The following is a 23453-nucleotide window of genomic DNA, read 5'->3' as shown; positions in this document are numbered from 1 at the left end:
CCCAGCTGGCCTGAAACTCACTATGTAGACCAGGCTGGCCTTGAACTCACTATGTAGACCAGGCTGGCCTTGAACTCACAGAGATCTGCCTGCCTCTGCCTCCCGAGTGCTGGGATTAAAGGAGTGTGCCACCATGCCCAGCTGATAAAGGTAGTTTTAAAAATATGGTTTATTTTTTAAATTATATCTATTTATTTGTGTGTGTATGGGAGTGTGTTGTACATCTTCTACAGGGTGCATGTGGAAGTCACAGGACAACTTGCAGGAGTCAGCTTGTGGATCCTGGGGATTGAACTCAAGCTGTCAGGCTTGGCAGCAAGCAGTGAACCATCTTGCCAACCCAAAAGTAGCTTTTTTGATGAGATGGTAAAAGTAAACAAATAACATATTTGGTGTAAAATTCATAAAGTTGCTAGGGAAATTACATGAGGAAACCTGACATTCCCAAGTTGATGGTAGAGTAAGTAAAGTATAGCAGTAGCCCTTCTCATGTTCCTAAACCCATCAGCAAGGGATCCTGAGGAAGGAGGGGTCCTCAAGGCCCCAAAAGAAACAATGCCTCAAAAGCCTAAGAAACTATGATTGGAAGTTTCTCACTTGCAGAAGGAGAGGAATGAAAAGGCAATGAGGGAAAGGACACCAGCCCTAGTTCCCTACTTTGCACCCATATCAGTGATGTCTCTCAAGTGACTAGAGCAGATGAACATTCACACCAGAATTCTCTGTAACAGCTAAAAAGTAGCAAGCCAAATATTAACTAAAGAACAGATAAAATACAGAATATCAGCCTGTTGTGGTGGCACAAGCCTTTAATTCCAGCACTTGAGCGGCAGAGGCAGGCAGATTCTGTGAGTTCAAGGTCACTGTGGTCTATATAGTGAGTTCCAGGCTAGTCAGGGCCACATAGTGAGATTCTACCTAAAAAGAAAACCGAAACAAAATGTGGCATAGCCACACAATGGAGTATTATTTCACAGTAAAATAGAGATACTGACATATGCTACAACATGGAGTTTTTAAAACTATGCTAAGTGGAAGAACCTGTCATAAAAAACTAAATATTATAGGATTTCATTTATTATAAAATACCAAAATGGGAAAATGTACAGAGACAAAGTTAAATTAGTGTCAATGGTGTCAAAACCTTAATCTAGATATTGCTCCCAGAAGACAACAGAAAACCCCTGTCTACCCCAATGAGCCTAGCATGGTTATAAACTCCCAGGCAACAAGATCTCGCAAAAGGCACTTACCCAGCTGGGTAGGCAACTAAACCTGATCGTGGATCACAAGCAAGTCCTCTGCCTCCAGATACTGTTATTCCCAGCACCTTCTCCAAGGTCACCTATTAGAGCAAAACAGAGAAGTAACATGTTATAGACAAGGTAGGTTTGAGAGGTGGTATTGAAGGCACCTTCAACCATCTTTTGCAACACTATTTTCCTGACCTCTTTATCTTCAGGAAATTGAGACTATGGCTTCTATAGGCTCTGTTCTAGCCCAAAGCCTCTTGATCATATGAGAAAATGTCAGCAGTGTATACCACTTGCATTTAACAGGCCCATCTGTTGTTACCATGAGAAAGAAAATCAAAGGGTTAAAATACTAATGGCTGAAGAAGAATAAGCATTTCTCCAATCCAGGAAGGCACCATGTCCAAGCTAGAGATTGGGCTCTTGCAGTTATGAGATTCAAGAGGTCACTGATCTTCATGTCTTGGCAAGCATGGAGGATAAGTCATTGTGATCTATCTACCAAGAGCCATAAGAATGTTAGGTATCAATTAGGTAAATCATAATATCCTTGATCTTTGCAGTCCATCATGTTCTTCCCCTCTATCAGAGGACTCCACCACCCAAATGTGTGCCAGTTCATACAGACTAAAAGACTAAGAGGCAGAAACATAGCTTAATGCTGTGTTTTGCAAATCACAGATGCTCAGGGTACTCTAATTATTGTTATTAAGTCACAACTCCCACAGAGATGAAAGGAAAGCCTGTGTAAAATGGTGGGAGATTCCAAGAAGACATGAGACGAGACATTCACTACCTTCATCAAAAGTATTGTTGTACTGCACTGTCTGTAGGCAACAGCCCCCACTGGACTATTTCAAATTAGTTCACTGGTCTTTCTGTAGATGGTGCCAAGTGAGATCCATATTGCCTTACCTCTTATTTTTATTTTTTATTTTTTCTCTTTTTGAGACAGGGTCTCTCTGTAACCCCAGGTGGCCTGGAATTCACTATGTAGACCAGGCTGGGCTTGAACTCACAAAGATCCGTTTGTCTTTACCTCGAGAGTGCTGGGATTATTCTGTGAAAACTCTGGCCTGGAGAGTCATGAAAGCCGAGGAGAGCACTGTCAACCAGAAACACGGGACATTCACATTTGTGCGAGGTGGAATCTCCTACTACAGGTCAGTTCTAGAATGTGGGAGCCCAGTCAATTGCAACAGTTTTGGGATATATCTTCTCTTATTGTCCCAAAGGGAGAATTAAAGTGCTCTTATGGGTCCTGTTTATACCCTTACCTCCGGAGAACTGTCTCCCACAAATTGTTCACTTACCTCTACACACTCCCAGTGGCATGTATGCACACACACATGCAATAATATAATAAAAACATTTAAACTCTTATCTCAAAGGCTATTTTAGTTAGAATTAGGTGGGAAAAAAATGCCCTGTGGTGGCTAAAGACTAAAATAAGTCTCCCAAGATAGTACAGTTAAAAATCTATTCCCAGGTACAAAAGGCTGGGTCCAATTTTCAGGACTGGAAAAAAAAAAAAAAAAAGGAGAAAGACCGTGAGAGTGAGGGAGAAAGAGACAGAAATAATGAAAGGCATGCAGGGATGTGATGATATATATATAGTTGTAATCCCAGCACTTGGGAGGCTGAGACGGGAGGATTGTGAGTTTGAGGCCTGCCTGAGCTACAGAGTGAGATCTAGGCCAGTCTGGGCTACATGAACTATCTCAAAAAACAAAACAAAACAAACAAACAAAAAAAAACCATAATTCCTCCCCCAAACAAACAAACAAAAAACCAAGCAAACAATTTCTCAGAGAGGTCTGCAAAATCGTCTATGCTTCTTGAGGATGTAGAATAAGAATTCCAACATGTGTTTTACTGATAGAAATGGTCACAGTGTACCAACCTAAGAACAAAACTTGCCAGTTATCCTTGGGTTGAGCTGAGGCACTAAACCAAATGTGAGATAAGCTAATGTCAGCCTACCTATGCTACAGGGGCTGCAGGGAGATCCTGTCTCAAAAAAGGCCAAAAAAAGGAGAGAGAGAGTACTCCTACTGTACTTATTCTTATGACAGAGAAGAAAGAGAGAAGCCTGAAGTCAGTATGTCCCCCATGGATGGCAGAAGTTACCAAACCAAATACAGTGAGCTGCACATCTCCAATTCTCTTCAAACTAATCTGATTTGAAGTAAATCCTCTGGACTCATATGTGTATAAACCCTTATCTCCTTATGCTTCAGTGCTGGTCTCCAAGAATCATACCAAGCCTGATTCTCAGCTGCCCTTCCCTCTGTTAGGAATGTGGGTAGGTGTTCTGTGGGTAGAGAATCTAGTTATAGAGAATTAATCTTGAAAATAGTTTGCAATTTTCAACAGCAATTTAAAGGAGGAAGACTTTGGTTTACTCATACCCTAAAGACCAGCGTTCATCAAACATCTTTTTTTTTTTTTACTATGATTCATAGTAAGAAACACACTTTATATAATAACCCGGTGTATACATATGTATGTATGTATGTAAGGTGCTCAAAACTGATAAAGCTGGGTGTGGCAACACACAACTTTAATCCCAGCACTAGGGAGGCAAAGGCAGGTAGATTACTGTCAGATCAAGGCTAGCCTGGTCTACAAAGCAAGCTCCAGGCCAGCTGTGGCTACAGGGAGACCCTGTTTCAAAAAAAATAAAAAATAAAAAAGTAAATACATAAAAGATTCTGATCATGCCCACTTTATCAACTTCATGACCTGTAAGAGGGCTGGAAGATTAAGTCTGAAAAACCTGCTGCAGATCATTTCTTCCCACCAGACCTAGGTAATAGGCTCTACCCACTGGTACCATTATGTTCTCTAGTCACTTTCCTCCTAGGACTCTGAACAGAGGAACATATACTTCCTGACCAGGAAAATCCCACATGCAGGAGTTTGTTGGAACTCAAAATTTGGCTCATTTTCAAAGGATTTATGGCTTTGGGCTTTTTCTGGCTTTCTAAAGCAGCTATCCAAGGGGGAAAAAACGCAGTTTCCTTTGGCTCTGTGGAGGGGGAGGAGCAGAGGAAAACATTCAGGGGCATCAGCTGGTTTTTATTTTATGTTCATAACTCAAACCAGCTTCCGGTTTGCAGGGAGGTTTTGGGCTGAGCTCTGCTTTCAAAGGTTCTGAGAGTTCCAAGCTCCTGTGAAGCCTCCAACATCAAGGTTTACTCTGCAAGACTCCAACACAATGGTCTTTACAAAACAACTCTCCCTCACTGACAACGTTCTTCCTCTCCTCTCTTTCTGAAAAAGTAGTTAGGCTCCCCCAGCTCTAGAAAATCGAGACAAACCTAAACACCAAGGCTAAATGCACCCAAGTTCTGTTGGTAGTGTGCAGGAGAGAGCTTACCAGCTCATCAACACTAATATACACAGCTTTTCCCACATTCCAGTGACTCCGACACTGGGAGCCTTGAATTCTTGATGGAAGGGGTACTTAGACCCGGACAATCGGTAAGGGTAACTACTAGTGCACCAGGGAGTTCTAGTTACTATCACCTCTCACTTGGACTATGACTATAACTCCCAACTGTTCTTCCAGCTTCAGGCATTGTGCACTAGTCTTTTCTCAAAATGGCTGGTCACACTGATTCTTTTAAAATATAAATGAAATTATGTCATTACTCAATGCCCCCAATGATTCCCACCTCCCTTAAAGTTCAAATCCAAATACCTGACCTACACTTACCAGGGCCTGAATCATCCAGCTTCTAGCTATCGCTCTCAGGTCCCTACCTTTTTCCTCACTCACTCTACCCCAGCTACCCTAGCAACCTCCAGTATCTTAAGCAGATTCTAACACAGCCCTTTGCATATGCTATTCTTTGGACTAAACAATTCTTCCCTCAGCTATTCACACAGCTAATTCACACAGGCCTTTGCTCAATAGTTGTCTCCTCAGAAAGGGCTTTGCAAACTAATTTTACTGCTGTCACTCTGTATTTTACTTATTCAGCTTGATTTTTCTTTATAGAACATAGAGACAGGTAATGACACTGGTTTTATCTGTGTCTGGGTGCTTACTGTCTGTTGTTCCCATCAGAACAACGGCTCCTCGAAGACAGGACCCAGATTTCTATCCCTGATTCATGTATCCCCAGCACTTTAAACAGCACCTCACACTTGAAGAGGGACTTGATACATACTTGATGAATATGTGATTGTCTGGCGGAGGCTTCAGGGACAGTGAAAGATCAGAAATGAATAAGACCAGGAAAATTCAGGTCAAAATTGCTCTCTATATAGTATCTAAAATTGGTTATGACTGAATGGCCATTTCCAAAGGAGCTTAGTGGTACGAGTAATATTTTATTTTTTAAAAAGATTTAGTGTGCGTGTGTGTATATGCCAAGTGTATGTGGGTGCCCACCAGAGGTGAGCATTAGATCCCTTGGTGCTGGAGTTAGGGGTGATTGTGAACCCCTTGATGTGGGTATTGGGATCCAAATTCAAGTCTTCTGGAAGAACAGTAAGTGCTCTTAACCACTGAGCCATCTCTCCAGTCCTAATACTTTTGTTTCTTAAGATGATGGCGGGTGCATAATTGTTCACTTTATTAATTCATATATACCTATTACAAATTTTAAATATTGCATAGTAAATGTTAAGAGGAAAAAAGGATATGATCGAGGATATGGTGTGGGACTCAGGACCTATGAGCAACATCCTTCTACAATTCACATCTATGTGTTCTCTATTAAGTATTTTATTGACATTTGCTTGATCCAGCAGTGTGGAGGAAGATCTGAAGAATATTTTGGTTTGGTTTGGTTTGGTGGGTTTCTTTAAATGATTTGTTTTTTTTTTGGACAAGTGTTTGATTGCTGGTATGTTTATTGGTGTGTAGTGCTCTCGAAGGCTAAAAGAAGATGACAGAGTCACCATGTGGGTGCTGGAAGTCGAACCCGAATACTCTGGAAGAACAGCAAGTGCTCTTATTCCTGAGCCATGTCTCCAGCCCCGAATGTGTTTTTTTGTTCAATTTATGTTTTTCACTTAAGAGCTTACAAGGCTGTTCATCTCTCTAATGCTCTGCCATGTTACCTGTAAAACGCACTCTGCACAGTCCTTTTTCCTGACTGCTAAGCACAGCAGCAAGGGATGTGGTGGGCTCCTCAGCCTGACTCTCTGAATCACTATGTTGAACAAGGTCCCTATGCTGACCCACACTGATTATTCAGCAAGAGTAAGAGCAAACTGCCAGTTAAGCCAGGGAGATTTCCAAGTGGCTTGTCACCAGTCACACACTACCCCAAGATTTTCAAATATTTTAATCTTGGTATCTTTTCACACCAAAGACTCCAAATTTTGCTTATGCAGATTATATCTATCAATGTTTACTATATTTGAAATTACAATGGAAAATATTTTAAGTATTTATTATTTCATTTTCAAGTAACGAGCATTACTCATTAATATTTTTATTAAAGAAACTATCTTCCAAAGAAAATTAGTAAAAAGAGTAACATTGTTTTACCTTTTTTATTTTTTCTTTTTTGCCCCAGCTTTCCTGGCACTTACTGTGTAAACCAGGCTGGCCTTGATCTCACCAAATTCCATCTGCCTCAGTCTGTCTTACTAGAGACAGCTAGCTTCTCATACCTGCATCTGCATTCAATCTATTGTGACGTTATTCTAGTTGAAGCATATAAAGAAAATGTAGCCTCATTTGAAAAGAGAGGACATCCTGGACCCCCTAAAAGGGTTTGGGAATCCCAGGGCTTCTCAGCCCATTCTCTGAGATCCAATGATCTAGCCCATCTTGAACACTACAGCATCTCTACACATAAAGCAACCCCACTAATATGAGAGTTCTAGTCTCAAGCATCATTTGAGGAAACTGAAGCAAGGAAGAAGCCCTATGAAAAAACTGCTGTCTTCAAAGTCCTGGATGTAGCCCAAAGTTCTGTTTTTATTTGTTTTAAATCACATTTATTTGTACACACACACACACACACACACACACACACACACACACACACACACAGCGGAAGTCAGAAGACAACTTGCTGGAGTCTGTTCTCTCCGTCCACCATATAGGTACCAGGGATTGAATTCAGGTTGACAAGCTTGGCAGCAAACATCTACCCAGTGAGCCTTCCCAAGGACCTGGGATTCTTGAAGGGAGGGGGGTGGTTCAGGGTCTCACTGCCCAGGCAAGCTGTTGTGGAACCCTGTCCTCTGTGCTTAACAGCCATTACCATCTTGTCAGAGCAGCTACGATTATTTACCAGAGCCCCTCCTAGAAGGAGGGGGTGGGAGAAGTCATTAGATCTTCACATAAGATTCCAGCCACCCACTCCCTCCTGTGTCCTGCCCCCTCAGCAGCATATAATTCTGCTCCAGGCACAGGTGGTCTTGAGAGTTGCTAGAGCTAGAGTATATAGAAAATGGAGTTCAAGGAAGAAGTCTATTTATACAGATATGGGAAAATCATCACCTGCTGGGGTGCAGCTGCTTGGGGGGGGGGGTCACCCATGCTCCTGAAAATAAATCCAATAAACTCATTGGTTCGCCTTTAGTCTGTTGTTGCCCTATCTGATATGAATAGATGTTTCTATCTCCCTAGGAAAAGTTAAGGTAACACTAGCCTTGAACTTGAGGCAATCTTCCTGCCTCAGTCTCTAGAGTACTGGGATTACAAATGTATGCCACCATGCCCAGATTCAAGAATTCTGAAAGAAACTTCATTTTTACACCTGCAAGATCCAAATGCCAAGAAAATATAGCCAAGAAACATCCCAAGGCAACTATTTAGGGTCAGTGACTTGGGATACAACTACACCCTGACACATCCATAGTTCTAGAAACATAGCTTCAAGAACAACTAAAAACCCAGAACTGGAGCTGGAGAGGTGGCTCTGTGGTAAAGAGTATTGGATGCTCTTACAGAGGACCTGGGTTCAGTTCCCAGCACCCATATTGTGCCTAAGTCCAGTTCCAGGGGATCCAACATCCTCTTCTAGCCTCTGTGAGCATTGCATGCACATGATGCACTTACATGTAGGCAAAACACTAATATGCATAAAATAAAAGTAAGTAGGCCATCATGGAGGTGCATACCTTTAATCCCATCACTCAGGAGGCAGAGCCAGGTGGATCTCTGTGAGTTCAAAGCCAGCCTGGCCTACATAGTGAGTTCAAGGCCACCTGGGGCTACAGGGAGACCCTGTCTCAAAAAGACCAAAAAATCTGTAAATTTTACTTACCAAAGTAAAAAATTACTTACCAAAATAAGTAAATCAAATAAACTTAAAAAACACCTCAGAACTAGGAAGAAAGCACCCAATTTATACCATGATCTCCACAATACAGTCTAGAAGCTAGGAGGACGCCCACGTTAAGAGGCTAACACAGCTCTTGCTTTGGCAGGTGGAGAGTGCTGAGCAGGAGGGAGGAAAGCCTATACCGGCCTGTAACAGGTGTCATCTTTCTCCTGAAGCAAGGCTATCTGAAGGCAGAGTTTCTACAGGCATCCTGTAAGAGAGGGTGGACATACCCACCACTCCCAGTGAGAAGTAGGTAGAAGAGTATATTCTCCAGAGAGAAAGATGACAGGCAAAATTTCCCTCACTCTAATAAGATAAAGGGGTAACTTCATGATAGCCTATTTCCAAGAGAGAGAAAAATAAAAGCCACTAGTGTTTAAGTGTTCTTCTGGCTCTCATTAAAGTAGTTAGAAAAAAGAGGTGGTTCAGAGGTGATGAGACTACTCATTCATACTAGATAAAAACAGTATTTTCCAACCTGGAAACCTGTAACCCATTAATAATAGGAGTTGAAATTCACTTCGTTAGTAATGAATAAACAGAACAAAAATAGATCACATTGCATGTAATAAGTACTGATAATGATGCTTGTTTCAGAGTGTGTGGGTATACTGAGTCACAATGTGAAGTATATTAATGTGTGTTCTCAAAAGTCTAAAAGTTACTGGAATACTACTAGGGATCCTACTGATTCTCCTCAAAATCCATTGGGAATGTTTCACTACACAGAGATCCAGTATGTCACAAAGGCCACAAGAAAGAACAAAGTACTCAACAAGGAGGAAGAGAGGTGATGTCTGCATAGGATCAGGAAAGCAAAATAAGGACACTTTCATGGAGGCTAACTGGGCCTAATAGGGTAGACAGTTGGGCTGGGGTTTCTTGGCTATATTTTCTTGACGCCTGAGGTTTCTTTCAGAACTTTGCAGGCACACACAAGGTTTATTACATTCATTTATTTATTTTGTGTGCACACATACACACAAGCATGCACATACTATGGCACACATGTAGAAGTCAAAGGACAACTTGGCAGGAGTCGGTTCTTTTTCCACCATGTGGGTCCCAGGGATCAAACTCTTCAGGCTTGGTGGCAGTGTCTTTACTGGCTGAGCCATCTTGCTGACCCACACAGAATTCTGACAGGTGAAAATACAGATGTAATTCTCAGAGGCAGTTGTATGTAAGCAAAAGTTTGGTGGCAGGAAATGATAAAGCTGGTAAATATTGTGCTCCAGATAATACTAAGTCACGAGAGGTAGACTGCATGTGAATCAGGAAGAACTGTTTGGCTTTTTTGTTTGTTTGAGACAGTTATGTGGCCCTGGCTGGCCTGATGCTCACTATACAGCACAAGCTGGCTTCATACTCATGTCAATCTGCCTCAGCCTCTTGAGTACTGGGATTATAGGCATGTGCCACAATGCCTGGCTCAAGGACCATGAATGTCAAACTAAAAGAGGTAATCTGAAAAGCCATGGAAGGAATGTAAGTAAGGAACACAAGCAAAGCTGTATTTTGGTAATGATGTATCTAACACATACTTACACAGGGAGCTCAGTCTTGAGGCTGTTAGAATGGTTCTGGTAGGGGCTGAAGAGATGGCTCAGCGGTTAACTGCTCTTGCAGAGGACCCGGGTACAATTCCCAGCACCCACATGGCGGCTATAAACCATCCTTAACTCCAGTTCCATGGGAATTCAAAGCCCTCTTCTGACCTCCGCAGCATTGCATGACACAGGTGCACTCACATACATGCAACAATACACTCATACACATAATATAAAAATAATAAATAAAACATTTTTTTTAAAAATGGTTCTGGTAAATAGTGAAAACCTAGATCAGATTGAAGACAGTGGGCAGTAGGAAAGAAATAATGCATTCAAAAGTCATAAAGCAAAACAGAATTGACAAGGAATGGGCACGATACAACTGTGGAGGAAAAAGAAAACTCAAAATTTGAACCTCAGAGATAGCAAACAAGGCAGTGCCATGATAAAAAAAAAAAAGACCTGGGCCAACTGGGGTTATTGGGAGACACTGTCTCAAAACACACACACACACACACACACACACACACACACACACACACGACCTAGGTCTGCACAAAGAAGATGGAAGTGGATGATGTCTGTTCAATCTGAGGAGCTTTGGGGATATTTAGGAGGAACTACAGAGCCTTGATTTAGCAACATAAACATAAAATTAATGTTTGGAGACAGGTTCAGACTAGAACTACCTGAGAAGTATTCATGTGGAGTGAAAAACACCACTGAAAGTCCAAAGAGATAGAGGAAGACAGATGAAAGGGTCAAGAGATTAAGCACACAACTTTGGAGAAAACATATTTTTATAATATGGAGATGAAGTACCAGGCAATTAGACAGGGAGAAGGAAAACCAGGAAGTCAGTGAAGGGAGAGTTCCCAGAAGGGAAAACTCAATCAATGCAAGTACCAGGAGAATTTTTCAGATTTCAGAGCCATCCACAGGGTTGCAAGAAGTCCCAGACCATTAAATTAAATACAATCCCAGAAACTCTAGGGAGGGCCTCCTAAACTGTTTCTAGTCAAGCATTCTCAGTCCAGAATGGCACTGCTAGTGAGGGATTCCTTACGTGGGCTTCTGTGAAGGTTTTCTCTGTGTGAAGGACCACTACACACAGTCTGCCTATGGTATGGAATAAGTGCTCCCTCAAGACGGAAAACTAAGAAGCTATAGTTATTTTCAAAAGGTCACCTAGGACCTCAAACAATAAGAAAGTCCCAAAAAAGGGTTAAAGAGATGGCTCAGCAGTTAAGAGCACTGACTGCTCTTGCAGAGGAGCCGGGTTCGATTCCCGGCACCCACATGGTGGCTATGAACTGTCCTTAACTCTGGTTCCAGGGGAATCCGAAGCCATCTTCTGACCTCTGTGGCACTGCACAACATGGGTGCACTCACATACATGTAGGCAATACACTCATACACATAAAAAAATAATAAATTAAAAAAAGGAAATCCCAGCAAAGGACAATGATCTGTTTTTGTTGCTGTTTTGCTGCCACTGCTTTTCTTCTCAATCCCATTCATTATAAGTTATAAATACCTGAGCTGTAAGTCATTCCAAACATTGGCTTGCTATTTCTATAAACAAGCATGCTAGAGACCTGTGCCAGGCAGAGCACTCCCTACCTTTCCCCTCCCTTCCTGCAGGTTAAGAATAAATATACATATTCTATGTTTGACTCTTGCCCACATGCTACATTCTAATCTCACAAAGCAGATTCTCTCTACCTGGCTTCTAAGAATTGTTACTTATGTAAAAGCCACAGAGGAAGCCCAAGGCCAACAGGCTTTTCACAGTCAGCTGGGCAGAGACCCAGTGACTGGACCTGGGAGAAAGGAAAGGGAGTTCAGCTCCTTCAGAGTCAAAGTATCATCTGGTCAGAGGTTAAGTAAGGCCAAAACAATCATTCCAGGATAGATAGACCTGGCCTCTCAATTCTGTGCCTGGTCTTTACCCAGTATGGTTGATTTAGAGGTCTATTCTTTACCACAACGACAGAAACCAGTGACTTCCAATATGACAGAAAACCAAGTTCTTCAGCTTAGCAGTTCAGAATTAGTTGGAGTTGAGTCAGTTTTCCTCTCGGTGAATTAGTCTCAACTTCTAAGGAAGATGTAAATCCACCACTGATCGGGAAGAGATAATAAAGCCTCTAGCCATAAGCCCCTGGAGACCAGGAAACTAGAACAAAGGTTGCCCAAACCTAGTATACCAATAAAATTACCTTGAAACTTTTTAACCCCCAGATAGCAGTTCCCAACTCTCACTCATATCTCTTGTCCCTGTCCTACAAGACTATGTGTACGTTTGTGCATGTATAAGCCAGAGGTCAACCTTGGCTGTCTTCCTCTGTTACTTTTCATCTCTTATAGGGGACAGGGTCTCTCATGGAACCTGGAGCTCACTGATTCAGCTAATCTGGCTGGCTAGCAAGCCTCAGGGACCCTCAGGTCTCCACTTCCTAGTGCTAGGGTTATAGGTGTGTGCCACTATTATTTTTTTTTTTTGGACTTTTTGAGACAGGGTCTCCCTGTAGCCCCATATTGCCTGGAACTCATTATGTAGACCTGGCTGGCCTCAAACTCACAGAGATCCGCCTGCCTCTGCCTCCCCATGCCTGGCTCTGAATCCGTCTTTTAAAATAAGTGCTAGGGATCAAACTCAGGTCCTCGCATGTGTACATGATAAATACTTCACAAATGACCCATCTTCCCAGCCCCTGCCTTTTTTTTTTTTTCCTTTGAGACAGGTCTTCCTGTGTGTCCAGGATGACCTCAAATTCTTAAACTCAACTGATCTTCCTGCCTTAGCCTTCAAGAAGCTGGGACTACAGATGTGCATTACCACAGCTGGCTTTGCAAGATTTTGAAACAAAAAAATGCAAGGAAAGGTTTAGTAACATGAATGTTAAAAGTTCTCAAGTCAGTCTGACTTGACACCTGGAGTCCCAGCTACTTCTGGGATTGAGACAAATGCTTGAAGCCAGGAGTCATAGACCAGTCTAGGCAACATAGGGGAGATCCCTGTGTCAAAAAAGAAAAAGCTCAAACCAGGCATGGTGGCGCATGCCTTTAATCCCAGCACTCAGGAAGCAGAGGCAGGCAGATCTCTGTGAGTTCAAGGCCAGCCTGGTCTACAAAGTGAGTTCCAGGACAGCTGGGGCTACAGGGAGACCCTGTCTCAAAAAAAAAACCAAACAAATAAAAAAACAAAAAAAGACCAAAAAAGAAAAAAAAGAAAAAGCTCTTTAAGTAATCCTAATAATGAGGCTTTGAACTATAACATTTAAGGCATTTTGTCATTTTTCCCAAATCTTAACCCCTCCTAGGACCAAGAAGAGAAACTGGTATTTCAAGTCTTGAGAGAATACCTAGGGGGTACAGAAGGGTCTTGTGCAGACCAATTCTAGAGTGACCAGAGCTACCATTCACTGAATATATCATCTGCTAAGAACTATTCTAAGCACTTCTTGCTGAGTATCTAATATAATACTCTTGACACTTTTTGAAGGACTAATATTATGTCCATTTTGCAAAAGAAAGGGTCAGGTAAACAATGAGTGGAAGAACCAGGACATCAACTTGGGACAGCCTGGTCCAGAAACCATGGTTCCCTTTAAAAGGAGTTCAAGTTTTCCAACACCAACAGAATGTTGCCACTTCTCTAAGAACATACCAAGAAGTCATGATGCAGGAGGCAGAGAATACCTGGGTACAGTGATAGACATGCCCTGTGGTCCAAGCTACTTGGAAAGTTAAAGTCAGAAGCCCAGGAATTCAAGAGCAGTCTGAGTAAAACAGTGAGACTCCAACTCCTAAGAAAAAAGGAAACCTCGGTTTGGTGACACATATCTGTAATCCTATCACTCTGGAGGCCAAGGCCAAGAGGATCACTACAAGTTCAAAGCCAGTCTGGGCTACATAGAGAATAGTGAGTTCTAGGCCAGCCTATCCGAAAACAACTGACACCAAAACCACAAGAAAAAAGAAGTCTGAGGGCAGCAGGATAAAGTGGTGGAGGCATAACAGGCATCTCTCTTTTTTATTAATTTTAAAAAATATTTATTATTTTCATTTCATATGTATCAGTGTATTGTCTGCATGTATGTGAGTGGACCCGTGTCATGCAATGCCACAGAGGTCAGAAGAGGGCTTTGGATTCCCCTGGAACTGGAGTTAGGGACGGTTTGTTGCCACCATGTGAGTGCTGGGTATCGAACTCGGGTCGTCTGCAAGAGCAGTCAGTGCTCTTAACTGCTGAGCCATCTCTCCAGGCCCATAACAGGCATCTCTTATGCTAGCTTTAATGTTTTGCTTTAAAATATTTTTTTTTTTTGTCTTTTTGAGACAGGGTCTCCCTGTAGCCCCAGCTGTCCTGGAACTCACTATGTAGACCAGGCTGGCCTTGAACACAGAGATCTGCCTGCCTCTGCCTCCTGAGTGCTGGGATTAAAGGCGTGCGCCACCACGCAAGGCTAAAAGACTTATTTCTAATTATGTGTATATGTGTATGTTTATGTGTGGGTGTGTACATGTGAGTACAGAAAAGGGGTTTTGGATCCCCTGGAACTGGAGTTACAGGCAGTTATCAGATACCCAACATGGGTGTGGAGAACCAAATTCTGGCCCTCTGAAAAACGCAGAATGTGCTCTCAACCACCAAGCATTCTCCAGCCCCAACTTTAATGTTTTTAAAAAATTATCAGAACTTGCTGGGTGTGGTAGTGCACACCTTTAATCCCAGCAACAGAGAGGCAGAGGAAGGCAGAGCTCTGTGAAATGGAGGCCAGCCTAGTCTACATAGCTAGTTCCAGGCCAGCTGGGACTATAGGAATCTCTAAAGCAAACAAACAAAACTTTATCAGAACCTATCAGTAGCTGAAACAAGTTTAAAAATTGGGTCTGGCTGGGCAGGGTGTTGCAAACCTTTAATCACAGCACTCAGGAAGCAAAGGCAGGGAATCTCTGGGAGTTCAAGGTCAGCCTGGTCTACATAGGGAGTTCCAGGTCAGCTAGGCTACACAGGGAAACCTTATCTAACTAAAATAGGGGAGGAAGGAGTCTAAATTCTCCTCAGTTAGACGGCTGTGGAGAAAGAGGAAGGGAGGGTTTTCCTAATGCCAGACCATCCCATGTGGTCACAGCTTGCCCATGTCCAGGCCATGCCGTAACTTATGGTTAATACAGATGGCTGACACCTGTTTCCAAGTTAACCATCATTGGAGGGTCTGGTTTTCCATGCAGATGGAAGGAGAAGGAAACATCAGATCAAGGAAGAAGGAATAAAGGAACTCTGGCTGAAGAGTTCAGTCACCATCACGTGCCCAATAGCCCAGTGCCTGGGCAGAGGAGGCCTTCTGACCTTCCCTTTCTCTTCCATGGTTACCAGAAAAGCAAAGATATGAGACAGCTCAATACAAACAGAATGGGAGAAGGGATTATTTTCCCTTCTGATGTTAGATTTCTCCATACTAAGTCCAGAAACTTTATAAGCTGAAGGTCTGGTCATCAAAAGAGCCCAATTAGAGCTCGATGCAGTAGCATATAACTAATTCCAGGGATACAGAGGCAGGGGGATTAGGATCTCAGCTACATAGTGAGTTTGAGGCCAATCTGGGCTACATGAGACTTTTCTCAAAACAACAAAAAGGGCATTCACCAACAATATTTTTTATTTTTATACCAGTTTCCAATTTTTCCATGAGTAAGAATACTAATTGTTCCTTGTCATGATTCCCTGTATAAAGTAAATGTGTGACCTACAACAAGAGGGGGTGTGGGGAAAGTTCACTGCTCAGCAATCATGCTGACTTATACCATGAGACATTCCTTCCAAAGCGTCCTTTCCATTCTGAATAGCTTTAGGCCTTCACCACATTCCACCACCATTGGACGTAGCAACGGCTTTCAAATCGATTCCCTTCCTATGGACCTTATCCTTCCTTCTCGAAAAAAATTTTTTTATTATTTTTTAAATTATTTTATGTGTATGAATCGATTGCTTGCATGTATGTAAGTGCCCCATGCTGTACAATGCCCAAGGAGGTCAAAAGAGGGTGTCGGATACCCTGGAACTGCAGTTAGGATGGTTGTCGGCCACCACATGGGTGCTGGGAGTTGAACCTGGGTCCTCAGTTAAGAGTGGTCCTCTTAACCACTGAGCCACCTTTCCAGCCTCTAATTTAACTTATTTTTATTTTGTGTATGAGTGTTTTGCCTGAATGCATGTAAGTACACCACATACATACAATGCCTTTGAAGGTTAGAAGAGAGCATCAAATACTCTGGAACTGGAGTTATGGGTGGCTGTTAGCTACCACATGGGTGCAGATCCTCTACAAGAGCCACTCCTCTAGCCCCTTGCTCAAAAACTTTTAAGGGCTCCTTACTGCCATTAAATAAAGTATAAATGTTTTAGCCTAGCATCACTGGTTCCTAGTTCTATTTCTTACAACTCACCTAAATGAATCATGCATATTTGTCAGTCTGGATTATTCATTATTCTCAAAAGGAGCCTCAGGGCTTGAGCTAGTATCTCTTCCACCTAGAATGTCCTTCTACCACCACAAACTGAAGTCCCACCTTTCATTCAGGGAGCAGCTCAAATATCACATCCCCTATATCTGAACCGTCTGTGATCACCTGACCAGAAATAATTTCTCCCTCCTTGGAACTCTTTTTTTAAAAAATATTTTATTTATTATTTATTTTTATTTAATGTGTGTATTGCCTGCATGTATGTAAGTGCACCCGTGTCATGGAATGCCTGCAGAGGACAGAAGAGGGTGTTGGATTCCCTGAAACTGGAGTTATGGACAGTTGTTAGCTGCCATATGGGTGCTGGGATTCAAACCCAGGTCTTCTGCAAAAAAGTCAGTGCTCTTAACTGCTGAGCCATCTCTCCAGCCCCCCTTATTATAATTATTTTTATTTTATGTGTATAAATGTACTGCCTGAATGTATAAAGTACACCCATGTCGTGCAATGCCCGCAGAGGTCAGAAAAGGGCATTAGATCCTCTAGAACTAGAGTTATGGATGGTTGTTAGCTGCCATATGGGTGCTGGGATTTGAACCTGGGGCCTCTGAAAAATCTAGGTCCTCTGCAAGAGCAGCCAGTGCTCTTAACCACTGAGCTATCTCTCCAGCCCCCTCTTTGGAATTCTTATAGCAGGGCTTCAGTTATATCACCATATGCCACATACTACCTTGTTACAGAAACTCTATGTGTATTTGTTTTATCTCTTCTGTCAGTGTACAATCACCTGGAGGGAAGAGGCTATGTCTCATACAACTCTGCTCATAGCCCAGGGCACTATTTAATACATAGCTGTTTGTTTTATTTTTTAACTCAAAAGTATTTTTAAAATATTTTTAATATGCTTGTTAATCTTACTTAATAAGTTCTTTTTACCGCCTAGAGAATTCTCTATCAGTGCCAGTGCTACAAGGTAGAACTGGAAACAAGATTTTGATGTATTTCTAGAAAAACTGAGGAAGACCTGAACAGCATAACCCATGTGCTCTTAAATTTGCACAAACACTGTTATCTCTGATTTTAGTAAAGTCATAGGTCATGGCTCTTAAAGAAATTATAATAAAATAAGTTCAAAAAGACTAAAGAAGATTTTAAATATTGTTTTAAAAGCACTTAAAATGTCCATTATAACAGAAGTAACTGAGAATATCAAGTATCTCTAGGTGTTGGAAATATGGAAAACATTTACTTTATAATTCTCTTCTCTGTATTACTTGAGTAAAATCTTTTCAGAAAGCACATGTAGCTTAAAAAAAGCAAAAAAAAATTTTTACTGACCAAATTTCAACAAGGAAATATTTTAAAAGATATGAGTGGTAAATTATCTCAAATTCAATAAGGTTATCATGGATCTGCAAGAAACTTAAAACATTTTTTTATATTATTTACATGTACATGTGTGTGCTTGTGTGAGTTTATGTGCACCACATGTATGCAGGTGCCCTTGGAGGCGAGAAGAGGCATTGGCTCACCTGGAACTGTAGTTGCAGGCAGTTGTGAGCTGCCCAATATGGGTGCTAGGAACTGAACCCAGTTCCTCCGCAAGAGCAGTAAATGCTCTTAATCACTGAACCATCTCTCCAGCCCCAACAAGAAAATATTTTTATGTCCCGTTACTACTAAAACAAAAACAAAAAGCTCAAACTCCAAGCTGATTATACTAGATATATTTTTCAGTAACATTTGTGCATAACTAATGATACAAGTAAAGGATTTTAGATTTTAAACATTTTAAGTTTAAATATCAAATGCATATTTAGATTGGAGAGATTTTCATTTTATCTTTTTCTACTTACAAGAATAATGCAGACCCACTGTTTCAAATTCAAACAATATATAGTGCAAGTCCACCACAATCTATCTCTCCCTGAGATAACCAATATTAACAGCCTCACTTTTTATGTGTATATATTAATACATATGTATGTTTTCACAAAAATATAAGTAATCATTAACATGAACTATTTTACAATTTTTTTCTCCCCACTTTTATATGTCATTGCATATCAGTACATATAGATCGACCTTTTTTTTTTATAAGATACAGGGAATTTATTTAATATAGAAGTATGTAAATTCCTCTTAGCTATGTGGATAACATCAAAGATTCACTATTATGAAAAAAAACGCCAAAAGAAAATGTGATAAGTTTTTCATCATCTACTTAGTACTACCAAATTATACTCCAAGACAACTGGATCAGTGTTGAATGAACAGCATACATTAGGTGTGATTGTATCTACGCCCTCATAGCTTCATATATTCTTAGTGTGGTTTGGTTTTGTTTTTAGCAAAAATTTTTTTTTTCTCTTGATTTGTTTCTTTGTTTTTGAGAAGGTCTCACAATGTAGCCCTTGTATGCCTAGAATTCAGAGATCAATCTGCCTCTGCCTTCTGAGTGCTGGGGATTAAAGGTATGTGTCACCATGCCTGGTGATTTGTTGTTTTGAGCCCAAACTAGTTTCTAACTCTTGATCTTTTTCTACCTAAACCTTACAAATTCTGGGATTACAGGATCAGCTCTCAAACATTTTTTAAATAGTTTATTTATTATTATTTTATATGTATGGGTGTTTTGCCTGTATGTAAGTGCACCATACATGTGCATTTCACCTCAGAGGCCAGAAGTGAGTGTCAAATCCCCTGGAACTGGAGTTACAGATGGTTGTTAGCTGTCATGTGAGTGCTGGGAACCAAACCTGGGTCCCCTGGAAGAACAGCTAGTGCTCTTAACCTGAGTCATCTCTCCAGCTCCTCAAAAATTATTTAAATAGAATATTTCACTCTAGCCACAACATAAAAACTTAATGGGTTATAAAATCAATGTTTTTACATTGCTTTTAAATTCTTAGACTGAAAGGAAACTACAAGACTAATTTACTTCTCTGATTGTTTCAATATTAAGTAGTCCCCCCAAAAGAGAATTGTTTCTGTATCTGGAGAAGGTTCTATTGATCCAAACATGCTCATCAACCCAGTAGCTTTTGATCTAACATAGAAAATTAGAGCTTACCCCTACCCCTGTCGGCTCACTGGTTTGACTTTTAATTCCAGCAAAAGTCATAGCCATAGCCCTGAAATAAATTATACAATAGTTAGTATCAAAAGGAACATTGTGAGCTGATGGCTCAGTGGGTAAAAATGCTTGCTGTGCAAGCATGAGGACCTGAGTTCAAATCTCTGGCACCCACATAAAAATCTAGGCATAATCCTGTATACCTGTAACCCTAACCTTGTGTGGGGCCAAAAAAGGACTGCTGGGCCTTGCTGGTCACCATCCTAGTTCCAGGTTCAATGAGAACTCCTGTCTCAAAGGATTAAGGCAGGATAAAGCAGGACACCCGATATCCTCACACATGTGTACATACACCACAAATACACACAAACACCACACAGACAAAAAGAACATTACGAACCCTTCCTTTTAGTTGGTACTGTTGACACAAGTTAAATTACTGGCAAGGAAAAGGTACTAAGGATATGTTAGATGTTGGAACAAAAAGACACTGAACCTGTAAAAAGGGACTTCTCACAAATAGGAACTTGAAGGAATTAAATCTTTCCAGCAAATTAGAAGAAAATTCTTTGGTATTCCAGAAATCTTTGGACTTTGTTAATATTAGCAACCTCTTCCAGCTGTAAAGTTATTTAGGCCTTAAAATGCTTTTTCATAGTTACTAAATCTCATTTAAGCCTCACCATAGGCCTGGAAGGCATTAGTATTCCAATTTTACAAATGAGAGAAAAGCCATCTCCCTCCCAAGTAAGGAAGTTGTGTGTGTGTGTGTGTGTGTGTGTGTGTGTGTGTGTGTGTGATGTGTACCTACCCGCACCCCCAAGCCCAGTAACTCAAAGAGTGGCCCAAGGAGGAGTAGCCTGGACATGAATTGGTAGAAATATAAAGTCTTATGGCAGCCTGAATCTGAACATGCCTTTCTTTCAAAAGGCCTTTGCTCCTTTTCCATCTTAGCCATGGTGCTCTGAATTATTAACTTTTTTTTGTTGTTTGGTTTGGATTTTGTTTTTTCAGACAGGATCTTGCTATGAAGCTCAGTTTAGTCTCAAAGTGGTGATCCTCCTGCCTTAGTTCCCCAGTACTGGGATTACAGACCTGTGTCACACCCTTGCCCAACATATTAATTCTTGAGGAGCTCTGTTCACCTACCAGTTTAGATTTGCTATGAGGCAAAGTCTGTGATAGCTGCTGGAGAGGTTCCACAAGCAAGATCAAAGCAACCTGGGGAAGGACGGGCATCATAAGCAGAAAGGACATGTTTAAAAATGTGCAGCAGGTTATTATGTAATATGAAAACAGTTTCAATGTGCAGATACTGTGCTCTTTTAAATAGATGTTACCCAGTGAGTGTCAAGAGTAACAGGAAAGAAAGAACGCAGGCGGTCCTAACAAGCAGCTGCTTGCTTTTCTACAAGGCAAGAGAGATGGCAAGGGTCAGGGTTTTTAAGCAAGCTGAGCTCCTCCCTCCTTCATGATTGAAAGCTGCCTATGGGCTTAGGTCCATCCACTCTACCTAGCTTGGGACTCCCTGCACTCAAGATACACTGGAGGAAGCAGGACTTGAGATCACATGCTTTTGCACGTGTAGTGTAATCACACTTGCCTAGTTGAGATCAATGAAGGCAGGCATCTATCTGTTCAAGGAAATTTGCAACCCTGGAGTCCAGTGAGCAAGTGACCTCCTATCTGCTCAAGTTCAAATTCACTGAATCATAACTGTCATCATCAAAGTCAGCCCTAGCATAGGGCATTTAGATAGGTTAGCTGGGGGGGGGTGTTTGTTTTTGCAACAGAAAGAAGCATTTTGACCCAGCTACTGTCCAGGATTTCAAAAGCAAGGTCACTTATAAGCTAACAGAGGTGTGGTTTTGAGGCAAAGATCCAGCATTGCATTAGGACCTCCTGAAGAACAAGAGCTACACAATCAACCTGCAACAAAGAGTACTTGGATGAAAACCGAGTCATAGTCCCTGCTCCAGAAATGACCAAGACATCTGCCAATTTCTACTCCTTCACCAATTTTAAGACAAACAGCAATTACTTGTGGCTTACAGGCATCTGGAACCACACAGCTGAAACAATATGACAATTAGTTACCCATAGAACTGTAAGTCAAATAGCTCTTAACAGTTTCACAGGGCAAGACGTGGGAATAACAGTTCAGGAGATCTAGAGGTAAGAAGATGAACAAGGCTTACCAGATGATGAACTAAATAATAGTCTGAGAAGTTCATTACGCTGACTTTTCTAGGGAATGGTGGGAAAAATATATGTACAATTTTTGTTGATGTTTTGGGGTTTTTTTTTTTTAGATAGTCTCCTATAGCCCAGGCTAGCCTCTAATTCCCTATGTATCTAAGGATAACCTTGAACTCCCAAGCCTTCTGTCCTTACCTCCCAAGTGCTGGGATTATGGGCCTGTGCCACAAAACCCTGCTGAAAAAGTCTATTCTTAAAAGAAAATTACCTTCTCAAATTTGTACATAGGATGTGACTCTTGGCAATGCTAGGCATACTTTGGTGGTGGTGGGTGGGGTCAGTAAAATACTTTTAAAATGAAGATTCCCTGGGAGGAATACAGAATAAAGATTAAGTATAGGCTTTGGAGTTAAGAGAGCCAAGGTTTGAAATTTGGCTCAGCTACCTAATATCCATCTGGCCTCTCATCAGTTTCCTCATCTATAAAACAGGAATAGCAGTAATATTTATGATAGAGTTGAATATATTTTGAATGTGATGATACATGTAAAATGTTTAGCACAGTGCCCACTACATACAAATATTATCACAATTATTATTTCTATTATTATTATTAGGAGAAAAGCACTGTCAGTTGCCAACAAAGATTGGGCATGAGTGGTTCCAATAAGCATACTATCTGAACCTCAAATGGCATAAAATCACAATTGTGAAGAAAAGAAGAAACACGAAAAACAAAAAAGGCAAGATCAAGTCCTTAAGTATTTTAATTTTTTGTTTGGTTTTTGTTTGTTTTGAGACAGAGTCTTCCTGTGGCCCTAGTTGACCTTAAACTCTCTATGGAGACCAGGCTGGTCTCCATCTCAGAGAGATCTGCCTGCCTCTGCCTTCCAAGTGCTGGAACTAAAGGTGTGCACACCACCACACCAAGCCCAGGCATTTTAATTTTAAAAAATAAGCCATCTTGTTATTAAATTTTTTAAAAAAATTAAAAAAATAATAATTCTTCAAAGCATAAAAATTTGCTCCTCAATAATCAGTAGATGTGAAAAATATTACCATTGAAATCTACCTGATGACTTTATATCCATGCTCAGATGCCAAGGAGCTCAGAAAGCAACCAACAATGAGTAGTAATAATCAGATATATAGAGATTATAAATGCATGTGCAAACATCTTACTGTCAATTGCATTAAAAATGAATTTTTTCTGTATGAAACTGTATATTTTAATAATGAAATGGAGATCTTTTTTAAAGGTTAAAACCTCATTTAATTTTATGTCTTATAGGGTTTATACTGAGTACAATATTGTATAACTGTATTAATTCAGCCTAAAAATTTACAGCCAATTTTGAAAGAGATGCATCTTAGCTCTGGAAATTGTTATTGAATATGTCAATGCTGATGTAATGAAATGTTTCTTCTAATTATGTGGTTATTAAATAAATAAATTTAAAAAAAAATAAGCCATCTTGAAGCCAGGGTTGTAGCTCAGTGGCAGAATGTTTGCCTAATATGTGCAAGGCCCTGAGCTCAATTCCAAGCACCACATACAACTACCTTGATTACACAAGTCAAAAGCCTCATCTCTAGT

At 40.9% G+C, this 23453-nt stretch overlaps 1 protein-coding gene across 3 annotated transcripts in view; it reads right to left on the bottom strand.

The window, feature by feature from the left end:
- The window catches only part of Mapkbp1 (mitogen-activated protein kinase binding protein 1), a 60225-nt gene that overhangs the window by 28031 nt on the left and 8741 nt on the right, over nucleotides 1-23453 (bottom strand). For all 3 annotated transcript variants that reach the window (XM_008846803.3, XM_008846805.3, XM_008846804.3), the window contains one exon: nucleotides 1254-1345. In XM_008846803.3, the coding sequence (XP_008845025.1) occupies nucleotides 1254-1345 (92 nt within the window). The remainder of the gene's footprint in view (nucleotides 1-1253; nucleotides 1346-23453) is intronic.

Source organism: Nannospalax galili, unplaced genomic scaffold (genome assembly GCF_000622305.1).
Source record: "Nannospalax galili isolate Female #2095 unplaced genomic scaffold, S.galili_v1.0 scaffold342, whole genome shotgun sequence".
Lineage (NCBI taxonomy): Eukaryota > Metazoa > Chordata > Mammalia > Rodentia > Spalacidae > Nannospalax > Nannospalax galili.
Note: the sequence above shows the minus strand (reverse complement) of the source record. Positions and strands in the feature narration are given on the sequence as shown.